We start from the raw sequence: 20,774 nt of genomic DNA on the forward strand, positions 1-20,774 counted from the left end.
CCGGGTCGTCTGGTCAGTCTCCAGCGATCAAAAAGGGTCGGCTGAGCTCTCACGTGTGCCCAGCTCTCGGGTTACAGCCGCGAGAGGCCTCGGCCCCCACGCTCTAGGGCAGTCAACAGCTGCTTTAATTCTCCGGCGGGGGCGTCCTTTTCCTCCTCTGCGGCAGGCTGAGGTTAGTCGTCCGCCGCAGCAACTTCTACCGCCTCTTCTTCTCCACTGTGGTCGCCTACCCGGCCGCACGCTACAGTGACAGCTTCCAGCTGCCTGCCTTTTAATCTCTCCCTTAGGAAGAGAAGAATTGTGGAGGGGAACTCTTCCCTCAAGGGGGTCGGCCCAGCCCACCTCGGTCGCCCACCACTCTCCCCAGTGGCCCGCTCCCCTTCCAAGCCGGTTCCTCCGGGCGGGGCGTGCTTGCCTGGGGCTAACTTTCCGCGAGATGCTGTCCCCGTGGACCTGTCTCGCCCGTGTCCGGTCTCCCTCTCCGCAGCCGCTCCAGCTACCAGCTTGCAGAAGCGCGTGGCGGGACCCGGGGCTGGGACCTCCGCGCCCAGGCTTTTACTCGGACTCCAGCACTTGGTGGAACGGGGGTGGCGGCCGGCCCACAGGCTGGGGGCTTTCGGTGGCTCTGGAGACGGTCATTCCGGGACCGCCCGCTACATTCGACGAGGGCGAGCTCTGCGGCCTGGGCCTGTCGACCAGGGCTGGAGGCCCGCCCGCCTACCATCTTCCCTCCCACCGCCTCAGACCGGGCGCGCAGGCTCACACCCCTTCCTGGGGAAGCAAATGGTCCCTTCCAGGCGGGTGGCCATGTTGTTCTAATAAAGCGGGAGGGGCGGCGGCGTGGGGAGGTGGGGAGCAGATGCCGCTGGTTGAGCGCGGGAGCCGGGCGCTAGCAGAGCGCAGCCGCGAGGGAGGCGCGGGGGAGGAGAGCCGGAGCCCGAGCCCGAGCCCAAGCAGCAGCTAGTGTTGGCGGAGGGCACCCGGGCACAGCTGGAGCAGCAGCCGCGATGGCCGTGGCCGTGGGGAGACCATCTGTGAGTGCTGGGGCCTCGCTTCCCTCGGCTGCTTCTCCTCCGGCGCTGGGGGGGTGTGTGTGTTCCCGCTTGCGGGCGGGGGCCGGCGGGGAATACTGGGGGCCGGGAGCGGGGGCCTCGGGACCGCTGCGGCGGTAGCTGTGGGTGTGTGCATGAATTTGGGCGCGTGTCTGGGGCTGAGGGGAGGGCGAGGATCCCAGCGGCTCGGCTACTACGTGATGCAACAGTGTATCGCCTCGTCGCGCCCCGATTCCCGGGATGTGGGAGAAAAAGGACCCCTCGCCTATTTTTTCTTTAAGAGGATCCTTTTGGCCACGGTGTTTGTCGGCTGCCTCCTTCTCCCCGCGCACACCTTTCCCCTCGTGACAGTCGAGAAAGGCGCCGGGTCGGGTGGGGGCGGTTTCCTCCCGGCTCCCCCGCGCCGAGGGGCGACCAGGGCGTGGGAATTGTTAACCCAAGCGTTGTGTCACGCGGTTGTAGAAGCGCGTCAAAAATGAAGGGGTGGGATTGCTGGGTCGTATGGTAGTTTTATTTTTAGTTTTTTAAGGAACCTCCATACTGTTTTCCATAGTGGCTGTATCAATTTACATTCCCACCAACAGTGCAAGAGGGTTCCCTTTTCCCTCTCCAGCATTTATTGTTTGTGGACTTTTTGATGCTGGCCATTCTGACCGGTGTGAGGTGATACCTCATTGTAGTTTTGATTTGCACTTCTCTAATGATTGAGCATTCTTTCATGTGTTAAAAAAATATATTAAAAAGGGGTGGGATTTCCGTGGTGGCTTCCCCAGTGCACTGTGAGATCCCGGACACCCTCAGGCACCTACGCTGTTGATCGGGCCCTGCCCAGGATGTGGACAAAAGCCTTAGATACACACACAAAGTTTTCAAAGGGCCCTGTTGTCGGAGTGGGTGGAAGTTTTAAAATGCTCTGCGGTTGGAAGGCTGGGGGCGGCGGGCCGGGGAGGCGGGCGCACGAGGAAGAGGAAGGGATGGCGGGTGCGTGGAGAATCGGGTGCCCCCGGGACGGGGCGAGGGAGACGGGGAGGGAGGAAGGGGGATGCTTAGTCCCCGAGTTTACCGGCGGGGCAGGGCCGCGCCTCCGGCGGGGCAAAGCTCATTCAGCGACTCTGGACCCTGCCCGAGGGCAGCCGGAGTTAAAGGGTGCGGTTTCAGCCGGGGCTCTGCATCCCGGGTGAAAGGCGGAGGCCAGGGGCGGCGGCGGCCTTCTTTTTTTTTTTTACTGAAAGGAGCAGAGCCGGTGGGGAAAGGCGGAGTCCTCGTTCTTTCTCTTTCCCCTTTTCTTTGTCGCTGTTCAAAGTCACTTTCGCCCCACGGGCTTTGTGGACTCCTTGAGCGAGTTTCTTACCGCTCTACCACCTTTTCTTTTCCTCTTCTTCCTCTTCCCACAACTGTGTAGCTGCAGGTGGTGGCTTGAGAGATTTTGCAGGTACTGACCAAAGTCTCGCGGAGATACTGGAAGCTCTGCAAGCCCAGAAATGCAAATTGCAAGACTGTGCTCTCCAACCCCCGGCCCTTCTCCCAACTCTTCCTCCAGATACAGTCTCTTTTTGCAGCCCTCCCCCATAATTAGCAGAGTTCTTTGGCGTGCTCTAATCCGGTTTGGTAGTTCAGCTGCCGCGATGTTTTCAAAGACATTCTCCACCGTCAGAAACTGTGCAGTGGTCATATTGAAGTGTAACTGTGGATCTTTTAGGTAGTTTAAACTCTAATATTTAATGACAAACACTTAAGAATTCAGGTCTCTTGATAATTAGTGGTCATAGATTGTTGTTACTGCGGGAATTTGCATAGTCTCTGGGCTGATCCCTTTATTTTTCTGGTGAGAATATTGAGGTCCAGAGAGGTCAAGTTTATCTGGTTAAATTACCACTCCCACCCCCCCTACCCCACCCCCCTTCCCCAACACACACACATATTTACAGAGCACAGATTCAGATAAATAACAATATCTGCTTTAGATAATAGGACAGTGGCTAGATGCAAATGTTCTGTGTGTGTGTGGGCAGGGTGTCTTTCAGTAACACCTATTGCTGGTGCATTCTTGAAGCATGGGGGAGGTGGAAGAAATAATTTGCTGCACATTTTCTATAAATTAGTTCATATATGTCAGTTAAATAGGAACAGTATGTGGATTTAAGATATAGTTGTGTGGCCACAATCATGTCCAACACCAGGTCTGCCAACCAGATGTGAGCTTAATTCCACAGAATTCTTGTGTAAGACCTCTCTCATTCAAAAAATAGAGGCGATTTTACAAAGTGTGTGTGTACAGAGGAGGTAATTGCTTTCTCTGCACATTCCCTGTTGTCATTAGAACTAAGATTAAGTTACTTACAGTTTGGAAACAGAAGACTTTTTTTTTGGACCGAGTTGTGGTAGGGGTGATCAGGAGTTGACTACAAAGTTTAAAAGTCTTCTCATACATTTTCCAAGGAATTGTTGAACTGTTTCACTTTGTTCATTTGGTTCCTGTTTTAAGTGTAGCGTTTGCAGTTAGGTCTTCAAAACAACCCCAGTGAATGCAAAAGATTCTCCAAACCCAGCCCCAGGGTCTCTACACAGAATCCTTCATGGTAGAATTCCGCTGCCCCTCCTTTTCCGGTATCTATTCTATGATTTGAACAAAAGAAAGGAAGGGTATGTTGATAGAAAAGAATCACTCCAAAGTTGATTGTGAATGGAGTTTCCCTAGTTACTCCTTTAGAATTAGATTTTTTTGTTTGTTTAGGAGACGTGAACATATCTCCTTCCCCTACAAACTGGCTCTCTCATCCAGATTGAAGAAAAGTTCAACCAGAATAACTTGCCCTCTACTTTAAACAGACATTCTTGAACTTGAACATCTGAGTGTGATACCTCAGGTACATATGACACTTTACTGGGCAAAAATCCTTATATATCAAATGCAGTATTTTCTATCTTATGAATTGGTTATATTCAGTTATAACCATTTTAACTTCAAGGCTAAATTCAGACGTTTCTTAAGTGGATTTGTTGTTGGCTGGGAAACAGAAGCTTCAGTCTGGTGTGATACTGTTTATTTCCATTTTAATCTCGACCCCTAACTTCTCCATTTTCCCAGGAGTGGTTTTTGGACTTGGCTCCCAGAAGCTCCTGAAGCACATCTGCTTTTTCCAGAGTGTGACTGATGATTAGCAAGAGCATTTCTCCCCTAGGGATATGTGAACATTTCGGATGAGTTAGTATTTTGGCATCCAAGTCCCAGGACTGCTATTATCTTTGTTTTAATCAGAGCGTGGTAATTTACTCTACCTGGGAACAGGCTTTAAGTAGCTGATCCTCTCTTTTAAGGAGTGGTGTTCATCAAGTTAGAAGGTCTGGGCGTTTAAAGGGACTTTAGAGGTCATTTGGTTCAGCCTCCTCTCCAATGCAGAAAGAAATATTTTCCACATTATCCCTAACAGAAGTGTTTAAGTCTTTCCAGTGGTGGAGATTCCCCTATGATATCATTCAAGAAACAAGTTTAATTATCCTTTTATCCACCGCGCCAAAAGGAATGGAAATCCAAGTTCATTCATTAGCTTATTTAACACTATTTATCGAACACCTCCTGTGTGCCTGGTACTGTTCTAGGTGCCAGGGATACAGTAATGGACAACAGAGAAATTCCTTCTTACCTGGAGCTTTTATTTTCTGAGAGAATTAGTGTCCGTGTGTATTACAGAAACAAACTTCAATAGCGTATGTAAGCCATTTCAGGAGAAAGGAAATTATGTGCCTATTGCTGAGTCAACAGCTATGATGCAGGTAAAGGGTCTTATCTGTTCGAGGATCATTATAGGCAGTTCCTAAAGATATGGTCTGTCTTCAGCAGGAGGGTGAGGACTGACAGCAAAATGTTATTTTCCCTTGTAAAATTGCCATTTCTATGACTTGAGGGTGGCCCCTACATGGAGGGCTGTGGCTTTTGGACCTGGAGAAGGATTAAATGTTTTGAAAGCTATAGATTATTTTTCTATCTTCTAAAGTATCTTCTTTAAAAATGATGTGTCTACATCACGATGAAAAACTGACCCAAGGAATTGATTAAAAGTTGGAAACTACTCATCTCATCATCCTGATGTAACAGTTCTTAGATTATTCTCGACTTTTTGAGGTTTACAGCAGCAAGCATAATCCATACCATATAAACTGCTACTAAGAAACTAAACTGTGTGCCTGGGAGTACTCCCTCTGACTATTTGGACATTCATATAATCGAGGAAACAGATGCTTAGTGCTTTCACAGGGACCCACGCTATGTCTGTGTCCAGACAAAGGAATGAATGATTTGGATGGCCTGATTTGATTGATCACCAAAAGACCCAGTTTATTACCACTGATGATGCCACAGCTGATGATGATCTTCTGATTTAGGCTCCCTGTAGAGCAAGCTACAATCAGGGTTTTCTGTGCCTGTGTTTGTCTTCATAGGGCCTTAAACTTGGCTGGGGGGGAGGGTAGGGGCTGCTCTTGGATTTTATCATTTATTGGGAACTGTCTTTCATAGCCTTAGCTAAACTGTCTCAACTGGGGTCAGCCAAGTTGAACGATTATTTAAACAAAGACCCAGTAGGTCTAAAGCTTCAATCCTTTTTCCCAAAGAGAACTACTTTACAATATAATTGATACCCCCTTTGTTTTGTTTTTTTAGTTTGTTTGCTTTAATCCAGATTGACAGAAAGCCGTCTTTCAACTAAATAATACCTCTCCTATCCACTCAGGCCTTCTGGCAGCCCATCAATTGAACATAGAAACAAAACTTGGGCTAAGGTGAAACAGACAGATTTCTAAAAAGAATGCTGGTGATCTAAAAATCAAGTATGCATTGTCTCACGCCTGGCCTGAGGTAGAAATCAGGAGTCTGTTGCCTGATACGACCAGAGCCGAGGCATTAGAAACACCTTTTCAGGATCCGTGCCAGTGAGGGTGCACGCATTGCTCAAGTCAGAGGATGCAGGAAGTTGAGTTGTGTGGATGCGTTCAGACCACCTGCTGAACTAGGACCCTGTGGGATGGAGTGTGATGTGTTGTCTCCAGCCAGGCTAGGGTGGAGAGGTAGGAATGGCTTCATGCTCCAAAAGAACATCTTCAGTATCCAACAAGGGGGAGCTTGGTGTCTGCTTTTTTTTTTTTTTTTTTTTTTTAAATTTAAAAAATTGTAGTGAAAATATACCTAATGTAAAATGTGTCTGTTGTTTGTCCCCCCCACACACACTGTATTTTATTTCTATAAGAGATAAACTGACACCAAGCATTGTAAATGGATGACCACAATAAAAGCAACAATGATTGCAATTAACCAAACACGAAACACACTAATACTATGTCATAATATTGACATTCAGTCCAGTAATCCTCCACTGTAACAGGTCCTTTACTTTGCAGTGAAAATTGATTTGTATATTTTTTGCCTCTGAGTCCTTGTGGAATTGTGTCTGTTTTTGATAATTAAGTAACATTCCTTTGGGAAGAATTTATGATTTTCTTATTGTTTTCTTGTAGAAGTAGAATTACAATAATATAGATAGGTTAGAAATGGAAAAACAAAACAACTCTCAACACCCTAATGCATCAGTAGTCATTCTTGGCTTCCTAATCCATCTGCTTTATCAGATACATCTTGTGTACTTTCTTTGTGTAGGTGCTATGGTTATGACCTAAGTCCTTGAGATGCCATCCCTGATGCTTATCAAATTTCTCTGAAGGATGAGCAAGCACTCGGTCTCAGCTAGGAAAGTGAGGTGGGGCGGTGGCTAGGGAAAAGTGTTCTCAAGCCAAGGGAACAGCACGTGCAAAGCTCTGAGGTGAGGCAGAGCCTCTTAAGGGAATCCAGTGTAGCGGGGACATTAGCGTTCAGGATGGCGTAGAGTGGATGGACGTGAGGCTGAGAAGGTGGTGGGAAGAGACCACATCACTTTTGCAGTGCATTCTTCAAGACATGGGTACTTACTACATTGCTCTTTAAATATTTTATATGCTATCCACCCGACCCACAATGTAGGATATCCCAGATTCTTAGACTTGGTTGGTGGAAGACACTGAAAATCTTCAGAGCACTAATTCTTCAGGTTTCAGGGGAGGCTCGGGGAGTTGATTTCTTTCATGGCCAAATCAAGCCCTTGAAGAACAGAGGAAATGAAGGCTGAGGAAGGGCACAGAGAGGAGTGACAACATCACCAGGCCTTCCTCTGTCTAGCTTTCTGTATTGAGCTCTTCTTCAAGATGTAGAACTAAAGTCTTACTTCCTTACACACCAAAGCAATTGAGTCCTAAAGGGTGGGGTAGAATGCTAGGACTCCTCCCACCTTGGACTGCAAGTGCCAGTGGGTGTTGTCCATAAAGAAAACTAAAAACCCACTGGATCCTATGAAAACAGGAGGAGAGTCTTAAAAGCCAGAGTTCTGTTAAGACTTAATCCTTTTGCATTCATCTTCCTTTGTGTACCGTTTTCATGCCAATATAAACTTCATGAATCTCATTAAGGATGCCCATTAAATTTACTCAGACCTGCTGTTGGAAGGAAACGGCTTGACTCACAGCTTCTTTGTGAGGTATAGGAAACCTGTGCAGCATCTTGATTTTTAAATTTTTTCTATTTAAATTACTGTCAAGACAATTATCTCTCTTTATCCTCACAAAATTTCTGAGAAGTAACATAGGCAAGAAAACTGAGGCACAAAGAAGTTGTCACTTATCTAATCTGGTACAGCCAATTAGTGGGAGAGCTTGGCTTTGGAACCAACAGTTCTTAGACCAATGTGCATACAGACCTACCATTTGTATTGGTCAGTTAGACTAACTTATGTTGAGGTAACAAATTGGTCCCAGGATCTGGTGGCTTGCACAGCAAAGGTTTATTTCTCACACAGGGTCCTTGTCTGTTCCATCCTCTGAGATCCACTCCATGCCGAATTGACCCTAGGACCCAGGCTGAGGGAACGTTCTGTCCTCTCTCTGGACGTTGCCAATCTGGTGGCAGAGGAAGAAGAGGCATGCTGAACCCTGAACTGACTTTTCAAGCTCTTGGGTGGGTCACTTCCACGTGAACATCATTGACCAAAATAAATGGTTACTCCTAAATTCAACAGGATGGAGATGGATAATCCTTCTGCAGGGAGTGGCTCTGCTGGTCACTTGGCCAAGCTGGATAGGATGGGGAAGTAAACCCTCCCCTAGGGAGAGCCAGTGATTGTGTTGAATAGTAAGAGTTCACCATAGCTTCCTAGTCAGGGCATCTGCTAGAGAGCCAAGGGTCTTTATTATTTTGTAAAATTGTCTCCCTGTCTGTAATGATTTTTCTCAGTCTATTTGTGCTACTCTGCTTCTAGCTGGACATGGTAGAATGATGAGAGGGAGAAAGAGTGTCTGTGTGTGTTTAAGCAGCCAGAATGAACTGAAGGTGGAGAGTATGATTATTCCTATTCTTTCACAGTGAGCTTCCAATAGCACCATCACCAAATAAGGGATGAGTGGTGACCTTCTCAAAGACCTTCTGTGCTAGTCTCTGGTGGCCCCAACTCTGGGACTGTACTCTCTGGGAAATGGTTTTGAGGCTATTAGGGCTTCTAACTGCTTGATAGAATTATTTCCCTTAGGATGCTTCCAAATCAGTCTTTTCCCAGCCCTGTCTGTTCCTAAATGCAGATGCATCTATGACACCCTTCTTTTCTGGGCTTTGTTTTCTCTCTGCTGAGAGGTACTAGTACAGTCATCCCTCAGTATCTGCAGGGACTGGTTCCAGGATCTCCGAGGATACCAATATCTGCAGATGCTCAAGTCCCTTGTATAAAATGGCCTAGTATTGTTGGCCCTCCGTATCTGGATTCAGCCAACTGCTGATGCGGTCCTTGCAGATAGGGATAGAGGACTGTATGTAGCATTTTGGTTGAGAATGTGGGCTCTAGAGCCAGACTGCTGGCCTCCTAGTGTATCACCTCTGCCATTTGACCACCTTTGTGACCTTAGATAAGTTACTCACCATGTGTACCTCACATTCCTCATCTGTAAAATAATTACAGTACCTTCTTCAAAGGTTTACAGGATTAAATGAGTTATTACACCAGGTGCTTACAATGATGCATGAAACATTCGTCCTCAGTAAAAGGCAAACAAATACTGAAATAATAACTGCTTTATACCTAAGGCTGGGCTCAAAGCAGAACTGCCACCCCCCTACCTCCCCCCCACACACTCTACCCAGTAGGAGGCGAGCATTTGCCCCTTCCCTTGCTCACACACCTGAAATGTGCACTCTTCCCTTTTTCTTGTCAGGGCACACTTTTTTTTTTTTTTTTTTTTTTGCGGTACACGGGCCTCTCACTGCTGTGGCCTCCCCCGTTGCGGAGCACAGGCTCCGGATGCGCAGGCCCAGCCACTCCGCGGCATGTGGGATCTTCCCGGACCGGGGCACGAACCCGTGTCCGCTGCATCGGCAGGCGGACTCTCAGCCACCAGGGAAGCCCCAGGGCACACTTTTGAGGCACAGATCCAACATACCAGCTCCTTGAAGCCTGCATTCACCAACCCAGGTTTTGGTGACTTTTCTGTCTTTGAATTCCAGCAGCAGTAATGCCTACCACACTTATGTGCCACCTAAATAGTGTTCTGGTGCATCTCCAGCCCCAAGTTACTTTTTTTAAATAAAGAGGAATGATCAAATCTAGTTGTGAATGCCTACAAAAGCCTCATTACCTTAAGCAATATGTTCTGATAATCTTGACTGCATTCATGCACTCTTAGCCCTAACTGACAGGCTTAAGGAAGGGGCTGGTGCTGTGCACAGACCCCACAGACCGAAGGAGTGGAAACTGGTCCTTGGATCCGTTGGATGAGACGTGTACTGGCTTCCCTCTTCTCATTCCACCCTTTTATTCCAGCTGTGCTGTGCTAACCTCTGGCAGGTGTAGACCTCATCTCTACAGCTTTCTGCCCCAGGCTTCTTGGCTGTAGTGTTCTGCTTCACTGTTCTGACCTATGTACATATCTGGATGTCCAAGGGAGTTACCATTACATGGCTCACCTCTGACTGCTGGGGGATAGAAGCTGGTAGATAAATACTTCTCTCTCTTGTCACTAAGTTGGACAATTCTGAGGCACAATCAGAGGGTCCACATGGGCCCCAGCCCTCAGGGGTGATTGGTCCATTCTTTAGGATAGCTTTCCTCTTTCGCTGTTAAACTTTTCCCAGTCCCCACTCCTATTCCTCTGAATCACTTTCACATTAGCTGCATGCATGCAAACCCTTGTCTCAGGCCCCTGCATTTTGGGGAAATCCAGGTGAAAACACCTTGTTTCCTGGTGTGGGGTTCTTCTTTTGCCTAATGCAGATGAGGGAGCCTGCATGTTGCTTTTGTAACAATACCAGATTACTCTGGACATCAAAAAAATAGGTTCAGAACAAACTTATCTTTTATCAGGTTTTAACTATTTACAGGAGGATAGACTTCAAACTGCTGTAAAAACTGGACTCAGAGGGATTTCCCTGGTGGCACAGTGGTTAAGGATCTGCCTGCTAATGCAGGGGACACGGGTATAAGGTCTAGCTCATGCTCTCAAGGAGCCTGCAGTTCAGTTGAGGAAAAAGTCTGAGACTCAGGTAATGCTCAACTTCTACGATTTTGGGTGGGTGGGTGGCAGCGTCTTGTCAGGCTCTTCTAACTACTATTTAGCCCTCCCTTCTCCCTTAGATAGTAAATGTCAGGAACTTGGTTCCAAATTCAGAAAAGTAGTTTATTTCCCTTCTCTTCTCATTTTATAATGTAATTTGAAGAGTGCTAGAAAGATAATCTCAACTTATTTCCTTCTAGGCTGCCATTAGAAATTTATTCTTTTGGTTTAAGGTGAGGAGAAAAAAGGCACAGCAAAGGGAATTGACAAATTGTATCAGAGTCTGGAGGGGATGTTTTCAAAATTTCTGCCAGATTAGTTTGTATGCCCCATTCTCTCTTCAAAACATAGTGACTGCCACAGCATACCAAATGCTTTGACTAGTAGACTAATATTCTATTCTAGGGCATGTGGGCATTTCTGTACCTACCATGCTTACTGGATCAGTAAGCCAGTACCCATTCTTACTGGGTCAATTGTTTGTTTTCAAACCCACTTATGGCAATTGTAGTAATCATCATACGTGCATAATTTAATAGTATGTAAATCTATGAAATATAAGTGCAAAAATAGATTTAGTAAAGGTGAGAATTTTGCTAAGTAAAACTGCTGTGAATTTAATATGGTTAAGTTGGAGAAAAAAGTTTTAAGAATCTAAAGGAGTCTGAATTCAGATTACATTGAAAATGTTTCAAAATTCTGACTCCACTTGAGAAACAAACTGGAAATCATAGATGATGCTTATGGATTTGTACCAGAAAGACACCTCTAAATGGAATTTCTCTAACTCATTATGATGGAAAAAAAACCCCTTGGCCTTTTGTCAAAAAAATTGGTGCATGAATGTATGTTTATATGTTTTAAGGTAAAATAAAATGTTTAGGCTATAACGATTGTTTTTAAAATCCTAGTCTTTAAATGCTTTTTAAGATAAATTATCCAATCCTGCTCCTAATAGCTTTGGATAAAGGGACTAGTACATAACCATCATTCCTCCCAACTTCCCCATTCCCATATTCTAACACATATGGTAGATGGCGAAAAAAGTTGAGAATTAATGGTTTTTCCTGAGTTAGATGTGAATGTCTCTAGAAGAGTGAACTCACTTGACATGATTTACCTTCTTTTAGACCTGATGTAAATGGTTATCAATGTTGGGTTTTTGATTTTGTTTTTTAAATCTGATATGAAAGAGGTGAAAGGACACTAGAAAATTTACCTGTTCCATCAGAGTCTTTTAGGTTAGTCCAGAATAAAGGGAAATACGACTTGGGGAGCAAAATAATCTCAGTTTGGAAAGGTGAGGTTATTTTAGTGATCATTTAATTTTCTCTTTGAGATACATGAGCACATGAGAGATATGGGTTACTCAAAGATGTACTCTGTCTGGGAAGAAGAAATTACTTCATTAGATGCAGATGAAAGCTTAGACCATAGTCTTAGTAGTCAGTCTGGACTTTTGCATTCATTCCTTTCAACCATCCTTGGAAAATCTTCCATCAGCAATTTGATTTAATTTTTAATCCCAACCATTAGAAAGTTATGTTAAAAAAAAAACAAGTAGAAAGTTGTTTTTCTATTCCAAAATAAAGGTAGTGGGAGGAGAAACTTAACAAATTGGAAGCTGAAATGTGTGATTTCTCCATTTCTCAAACTAAAACTGGAATCATTTTTCAGGTTTTGTTTGGTCTTTACACATTTGAAATGTTGCTAATTTGCACATTGGCTTTGCCACTAAACTTATTGCACACACAGCAGCCGTGCCTAACTGAAGTTGTGCAATTCCACACATTTTTCCTGTGATAAGACTTCAGTGGGTAAAAGTTGATTTTTGAAATAACGTTGTAAGGAAGTTTGATTAGATATTATTCTTTTTTTAATATATAGATTTTATTTATTTATTTACTTTTGGCTGTGTTGGGTCTTCACTGCTGCACATGGGCTTTCCCTAGTTGTGGTGAGCGGGGGGTTACTCTTTGTTGTGGTACGAGGGCTTCTCATTGCGGTGACTTCTCTGGTGGAGCATGGGCTCTAGATGCACAGGCTTCAGTAGCTGTGCCTCACGGGCTCTAGAGCGCAGGCTCAGTAGTTGCAGCGCACGGGCTTAGTTGCTCCACGGCATGTGGGATCTTCCCGGACCAGGGCTCAAACCTGTGTCCCCTGCATTGGCAGGCGGATTCTTAACCACTGTGCCACCAGGGAAGCCCCGATTAGATATTATTCTTGACCCAAGCCCGTCAGCCCCTATTTGATGGATCAGGACTCATACTTGATGATCTTAAGGCCAAGTCTTCTGGCTGTTGGTTATACCTCTTCTTACCAAAATGGAGATAACACCCAAGGCTGCAGAACAGTGCTGTCAGGTAAAACTTTCTGTCACGATGGAAATGTTCTACCACTACATTGATCAGTACGGTAGCCGCTAGCCGTACGTAGCCGTTGAACACTTGAAATGTGGCTGGTGCAACTGTAGAATTAAATTTTTTATCTTTAATTAATTTGCATTTAAGTTTAAATAGCTGCATGTGGCTAGTGGCTATCATACTGAATAGTCAAGCTTTAGGAGTGTAATCTAGAGGTATTTACAATCTGATATCTTTCTCATTTTTTAGAAAACTTTTTTATTGAGAAAAATATCAAACATACACTGAGTAAGGATGGAGGTGTTCATTATAACATTCTCTCATCACCCAGGCCAATCTTATGTCATCTGTTTTCCCTTTTCTCTAACCTCTTCTCTTCCCTACCTGTCAACCCCCCAAATTATTTTGAAGTAAATTTCAGGCCAGTCTGATTTCATTTTGTTTTAAAAGCTAAGATGGTGATCTGGGGGAAGGAGGGGAATGGTATTAGAGAGAGGTACTCAGGGATCTTCAAATGTATTGGTGATTAAAAAAAAAAAAGACTTGAAGTATAGAGATGGGAAAAGTTATGGTTTGACAAAGGTAGGGAGTGAGTATACAGATGTGCTATGTTTTGTTTGCTTGAAGTATTTCATCACCATCCTCATCATAAGAAGCCAAGCTTGAGCCCAGAGATGGAACAGTCACTGTACCAGGCCTCACTTACCTGTGCTTATAGTGAACTTTGAGTTCATGGATAATTTAAACATTCAAACATTATTCGTATGCAATATTTATCATTGAGCTTAATTGAATGCCAACAGAGCTATAGAGTCATAGGATCTGTAAAAAGGTGGAAAGCAAGCTGAAGATAGCCCAGTCTCCTCCCAACACTTGGTTTCAGAGAGTGGTAGCTTGATTGGAGCTCACATTGAGTCCAGAGCTTTCTGTCACACCACACTTGCCAGATCAACTGATTTGCTGAGTTAAAGCTTGCAGCGCTAAGTCACTCCTACCTACTTTTTAAAATGGCAGATTCCTTTTTATTAATTAATTAATTTTTGGCTGCGTTGGGTCTTCATTGCTGTGCGCGGGCTTCAGTAGCTGTGGCTCACTCATGGGCTCTAGAGCACAGGCTCAGTAGTTGTGGCGCATGGGGTTAGTTGCTCTGCAGCATGTGGGATCTTCCCGGACCAGGGCTCGAACCCATGTCCCCTGCATTATCAGGTGGATTTTTAACCACTGCACCACCAGGGAAGTCCTAACAATGGCAGATTCTTATGATCTCTTTTAGAGCAGATACATTATTTCTAAGTCTACTTGCAGTTTTGCAGGTACACTTGTTGGAGGGAAATGTTTTTTATAATTAACAGTATAAAGAAGTCATTTATGAAATTTTATATTTGGGGCTGAGAATTGATGCCTGTTACTGGTGGAGAGTATTCTAGGAAATGCCTGTTTGTTTTTTACATTTCTATTTATAAAAGAAACCCTTGTAGCAAGCATTTTGGTCATGTGGACACATTGAAGGAAATAGTGCTTGCATCAATGATATTTAAAAGTGCACTTTTCCTCTACTATGTGAAACAAGAATTGTTGCTGTGCTTTTGTAGTTCAATTTAGAGGCTAAAAATGATTTTCTTCCCTTCTGATAGTGTGCAGAATATGTATATTCTAAATTTGGAACGCTATACTTAGGATCTCAGGATTTAAGGGGAATGCATTTGTGATGGTGAAGGATCTTGTATCATCAGAAATGCTCCCAGGCCTTAGCTCAGCTGTCCTATTGATGGAGAAAGATAATATGCTTTAGAAGAAGAGCTATTGAAATTTTTAGCAACATTCTGAACAACTGCAAGCCTCTGGTTGCAACAGGATGCTGTTCCTCTTCCATGGTCAAGTCTCTAAAAGCCTGCCCTTTGTGTTCCCTTGGTCTTTTGTTTAACTCCATTCCTGGGAGGGAGGGAAGAGCTTTGTCTAATCTCATCATCTACATTGCAGTTTGGTCCAGTTTGTTTTTATTCCTTGGTTTGTGGAGATAGTGAATACTTGGTTAACACCCTACTATAAATGTTACCAGGAGTCAAGATTTATGCCATTTTTACAAATAATACTCCCGTGAAATGAGCCTTCTTATCTCCACTTGACAAGAGATGGTTGAATCCATGGTAGGGCAAGAAGATTTAGGGAAATGTTTTGTCAAGTCGGTTGCTCTGTCCTTTTCATGAGGGATAGAGACAAGAAACTATTAGGGCTTTAAAAATGACTGTGACCTGATTAGGAGACTATAGCAACTATTTTCAGTAAAGAGGGCACAAGATTAGTGTGAGTAGCAGGTTTTTTTCTTTCTTAATGTATTAAGTTTATAGATTTTGAAAAGCTTTTATATTAGATGAAATTTAAATCTAGCAATAACACATCTTGAAAAAGAAAATAAATTCATATACTCTAGATCTCAATTAAGCATTCTTACACTTAATTACATTTAGAAAAATGTTAAACTTGATGTAACCATAACACTAGTAAGAAATAGAAGTTTACCATATGTGTTCTCTTTAAAATAGTTAATGAGCTATTGCTATTAGCTATTGCTAATTGCTAGCAATCTAGCAATCTTTGATAGGCCTCAGTTTGGTTCTGGAGTGAATTATTTATGGCATGGTAAGATAGTAAGGGAGAGAAATATGTCAGACTGTCTTTGACCAGGGTGAGCTTCATTTTTTGGCTCATTTACTTGAGGGGAAAAAAGTACCAAAAGGGACAACTCTCAGATTCTTCTAGTTAAACTGCTATAAATGGGCAAGCATGTGCCACCTCTTGATTCTGGCTGTTGAAATAAGGGTGTTAGTGGTGCCATAGTTTTTCAAGAGAAGACGGACATTTAGAGTTTGAGGTGAAATTTCCCCGTCTGAAAATGTTGGCAATGGAATCAAATATTTTAAAAATACTGTGTGGGCCACATACACACATGCTCATGGGCTGAGTCTGCCAGTATGCAGTCTGATTTCCACTGGAAATGATTCATTTATTTTTCTTGTATTTGAATAAAGAACTCATTAAAGTTTTTAAATTTTATTTTGTTTTGGTATGCCTTTTTTTTTTTTTGCAGTACGCGGGCCTCTCACGGTTGTGGCCTCTCCCGTTGCGGAGCGCAGGCTCCGGACGCGCAGGCTCAGCGGCCATGGCTCACGGGCCCAGCCGCTCCGCGGCATGTGGGATCCTCCCAGACCGGGGCACGAACCCGTGTCCTCTGCATCAGCAGGAGGACTCTCAACCACTGCGCCACCAGGGAAGCCCTGGTATGCCTTTTAGAATGCTTTAACATTTGAGCAATTACAGTGCTTTGGGTGGAAAATAACGCTGGTTTTTTAAAACAGAAGCACTGCCTTGAACTGCGGTATGAAAATGTCTAGATAGTTAGAGGGCAGCATCAAAACTTGTAAACTGTTTCCTTCACAGGATATCTCCAAACAGGTTTGATCACATTGGGAGAAATGGAACCGGAGTTGGATTTGTTGGCGTGACTAGGACCCACAGCAGAGAGGGCGGGGAGGGATTCATGAGTGTGTGGGATCCAATGTAAATAACCCTCTGCAAAAACATGTGCTATATATAGTGAATGGGGTTGGATTTTTTTTTTTTTTCTTCCCTTTTGGTTGAGGTCCAATGACAGTTAATGGCTGTTTCTTACAGGCTGTGAAATTATTTATGAGTTTGGCAGTAGGATGATGTAAAATGCAAGTGGATATAGGTAGAATAAGGGCTGTTACCAAATTCCAGTAAACTGTTAGTGCTGGAGCTGGGAGGGAATTTAGAGGTCATCTCATCAGGGGCCTGCCTTTGAGACGGGGAACTGAGGCCTGAGTTCAGCTGAGGCTGAAATTCCCCATTCACCCTTCCCTGCCCGGCAGGAACCTAGCACTCTCCCTTCTTCTCCTCTCTCTGCCTATAGGAAAATGTATCTTCCAGGAACTCTTTGTGACAATTAGAGAGTCTTGGAAGACAAACAAACGAACAAAAGCAGATGTTTGGTGAACAGAACATTTAGAAAACAACTTGCGAGGAGGTTGTCTTTCCGATTGTTAGAACGTTTTTGTTTGTTTGTTTTGGTTTGGTTTTTTCTTCGGTATGCGGGCCTCTCACTGTTGTGGCCTCTCCCGTTGCGGAGCACAGGCTCCGGACGCGCAGGCTCAGCGGCCGTGGCTCACGGGCCCAGCTGCTCTGCGGCATGTGGGATCTTCCCGGACCGGGGCACGAACCCGCGTCCCCTGCATCGGCAAGCGGACTCTCAACCACTGCGCCACCAGGGAAGCCCTGTTAGAACGTTTTTATTGGTAAAGTTTCTGTCGTGTTTTTTTGTGAGTCTTGATACCCTTCTTTCCAAAAGTCTACTCTTCCATAATGGGTATAAGAAGCAAAAAACCAGTTAGATCATCGACAGAAAAATGTGGCAATTAATTACCTTTATGTCTGCACAGTTTCCTAGTGGTGGGTTCAACCACATGAGCTAGTTGATTTCAGCTGATTCTGAACTACGGAAATGCTAGTTTCACATGGTTCAAGATAGTAGCTTGAGCAAAAGGGTAATAAGTCCAGTTGACCCTTGAACAACAGAGGTTTGAACTCCACTTAGAAGTGGACCCGTAGTATTTGCTATTTTTCAATAGCAAATACCTACAGTACTACGTCTGTGGTTGGTTGAATCCAAGGATGCAGAGAAACCATTGGTATGCAGGGCTGACTACACATTATACGAGGATTAACCCCTGTGTTGTTCAAGGGTCAGCTGTACTGGGGTATCTTCCTAGTCCTCTAAAAACATCCTTAGGGTTTTACACGGTCACTGACCACTCAGCCCTTCTCAGTTTATCCTGCTCAAACACTGTTCTGCTGGGGTACTTTTACTAAGAAATGTGGAATTGAAAGCTCCATGTGCACACGTGGAACAGTCTTCCTTCCACATGTTACCTTTGGCTTGAAAAGCCTCCCTTGCCTTGAAGAAAAGACTACCCAGCTAAAGTCAGATGCTGGATTTGTTTCTAATTGTTCAGGCCAACAGAAGCCAGTAGAATGGAAGTCTTGGTCAACAGCAAGATAGTTTTTTTTTTTTTTTTTGTAAATTTATTTATTTTTAAAATTTATTTTTGGCTGCTTTGAGTCTTAATTGCTGCGCATGGGCTTTCTCTACTTGCAGCGGGTGGGGGCTACTCTTCGTTGTGGTGGCTTCTCTTATTGCGGAGCATGGGCTCTACACACGCGGGCTTCAGTAGTTGTGGCTCGCGAGCTGTAGAGCACAGACACAGACTCAGTAGTTCTGGCACGTGGACTTAGTTGCTCTGCAGCATGTGGGATCTTTCCGGACCAGGGCTCGAACCAGTGTCCCCTGCATTGGCAGGCAGATTCTTAACCACTGCGCCACCAGGGAAGCCCCCACTGCGCCACCAGGAAGCCCCCAGCAAGATAGTTTGATATGCAGTTATATTAATGTTACAACTTGTATTGAGGATCTGAGACTTTTGGAAACATTGCCCTGTTATTATAATTGAATACTAATTCTGATTTGGCAGTGGTGAGTGGACCCACAGAAAGCAATGTTGTAAACTTTTAGACCTTTTCTTCTGCTTGTTTCCTAAATCGAATCCACTGAGTATTGACTTTGTCAAACCGACTTTTGTTACACAAGTGGCATTTGAGCATTTTGTAGATTTGGAAAATAAGTATAAAATAAGAGACATTTAAGCTTAACTCTGAAACTTTTATTTGAGAGATGTTGTGATCTCAATAATATTTCAGACCTCTGACCAAATAGAGGTCTGAAAATCTTTGGACTTTAGGCATCTTAAGAAATTAAAAAAAAAAAAAAAAAAAAAAAAAAGAAATCCACCCAAGATCCAATCAATAGGAGAAAGCCAGACTCTACCAACTAAATGGTTCATAAAGATCAGAGTGCACTGCAACTGAATAAATACAACGAAAGAGCCACCATAAAGAGCAACTTGGAAATGGGATTTTTCTGTACTCCTTTGAACCAGAGGGTTAGTTAGAAATTCACTTCTGACATTTTAGCCCTTTTTGACTATTGGTTTAAAATCTGTGCTTTACTCCAGTTCTTAAAGCATTTCATAATACTTGTATATGAGCTGTAGAACTAAGGGACCCTTTTATTGATATTAAATGTCTTCCAAAGGAAAAAGGTACTGGAGAGGCTGAATCTCTTGAATTGTTTCTGCAAAGCTGCCCTTCCATACTCTGTTCTCTTTGGGATGCAGGCTCACCTCCCCAGGGTGGCATGCTCTTCATGAGTGGATGCCTTTCCTCCCATAATCCCTATGAAGCTATTGCTGGGTCCTGAGCACATCTCCATGCAAACTCAGTCTTCGCACATCACAGAAATGCCTTTCTCCTGGCTTCTTCCACCCTCTACACCTAACTCATCCTGCGAGACTCTCCAGGCCTTTTAGCTTTCCTCTCGCCCAGGCAGAGTCAGGAGGGCTTGTTTTCTGAAGTCCCATTTATCTTGGGCTCCTGTAATAAGCAGATATTTTGTTGTACCATAATGGTTTTCATGCCTTATTCATTTTGGTATCTTAAATACAGTATAGAATAGTGCCTGGCCCAAAGGAGTTCCTCAATAGACGCTTCAAAAATAAGTCAGCAGTAACAGGCCCAGGTTTCTGCCTAATGTAGAAAGACTTAATCAGTAAAAATTACTGTGGCAGAACATCCTAGAAGGAGGTTATGGAACAAAGAATTTAACCATCTGCTCAATTTTCCCCAGGAATTCTCAGTTATCTTTATTTAATGGTTGAGCACCTGACAGTAGGTTGCTGTGGAGGGCTGAGAAGTGAACACAAATGCAGCGGGCTGAAGGTTTTAATTTTCACTTCACCTGTTTCTTGTCTCAGCTCAATTTTTCTCAGCCCTGGGTTGCTCAGGTTATACCAGTTGGAGTTGACAGAGCATGATATAATTTACTCCGGCCCATCAGAAAATATTGCAGAGTGACTGGGTGAGGCAGCCTCAGTAAATGGTACAGGTGGTTCTCTTTGAGGCTGTACTCAGGGCCTTCCCCTGGGCGTATTTTTCCTAATTATTGAAATTGTATGAATAGCAATGATCCCTGAAGCTCTTCTGTGTGGAAGTTGGTGGGCTGCTTTCAGTATTTCCACTTTCATTACTTATTATCTTCCAGAGAGCTGCCGGGTGAAAGTTCTAGAAATAATAGCATGTGAAGTGGTTATTCACAGTTGTCTTTGTCCTGTGGAAGTGAGGCTACAGAATTCATCAGGACAGTAAATATTTATACTTTTTAAAGTTTATATATGAAATCTATATGTGTTTCTTAAATAAACATCCTTAAATGGCTAGCAGAATTGACAATGAATTGATAGGGAAAAACATTTTAAATCTTGTTTACTGTGGAATTGCTTAAAGTGGGCAAGACCATACCAGATGCTTCCTTTTGTCTCTGTGGGAAAACTGTCACGAACCTATGACATAGACATCTGTACTGTTCAGTGAAAGGAAAAGAGACTTAGAAGTCACCTGCCCCAAAGTCATTCAGCTCAAAGGTGGCAGAACTCGAATTTTTATTCCCAAATGACTTGCAGCCAATGCTTGTGACACTCTTCCATGCTGCTTTATTTTTTGTATTAATTACAGAGATTTTTTCCCAAGCCTATCATTTAAGATACTGATATTTAAATATTAAATTAAAAATGGCACCACCAACTTCATGCAGACCTGCCTCAAATGTTTGTTGGTG

The 20,774-nt window shown here is 43.9% G+C and overlaps 1 protein-coding gene across 15 annotated transcripts in view; it reads left to right on the forward strand.

Annotated features, from left to right (window-relative positions):
• The first annotated feature begins 510 nt into the window (after positions 1–510).
• SEPTIN11 (septin 11) overlaps positions 511–20,774 on the forward strand; it is a 96,681-nt gene continuing 76,417 nt past the window's right edge. For 9 of the 15 annotated variants that reach the window (XR_010841027.1, XM_059066935.2, XM_067035867.1 and 6 more), the window contains exon 1: positions 511–1,034. Coding sequence is in view for 12 of the 15 variants with exons in the window: in XM_059066935.2 (XP_058922918.1) it covers positions 1,008–1,034 (27 nt within the window). In the remaining 3 variants the exon portion in view is untranslated. The remainder of the gene's footprint in view (positions 1,035–20,774) is intronic. The other 6 variants (XR_010841029.1, XR_010841028.1, XM_067035873.1 and 3 more) reach the window with 1 other exon arrangement.

This window comes from Kogia breviceps, chromosome 6 (assembly GCF_026419965.1).
Source record: "Kogia breviceps isolate mKogBre1 chromosome 6, mKogBre1 haplotype 1, whole genome shotgun sequence".
Lineage (NCBI taxonomy): Eukaryota > Metazoa > Chordata > Mammalia > Artiodactyla > Physeteridae > Kogia > Kogia breviceps.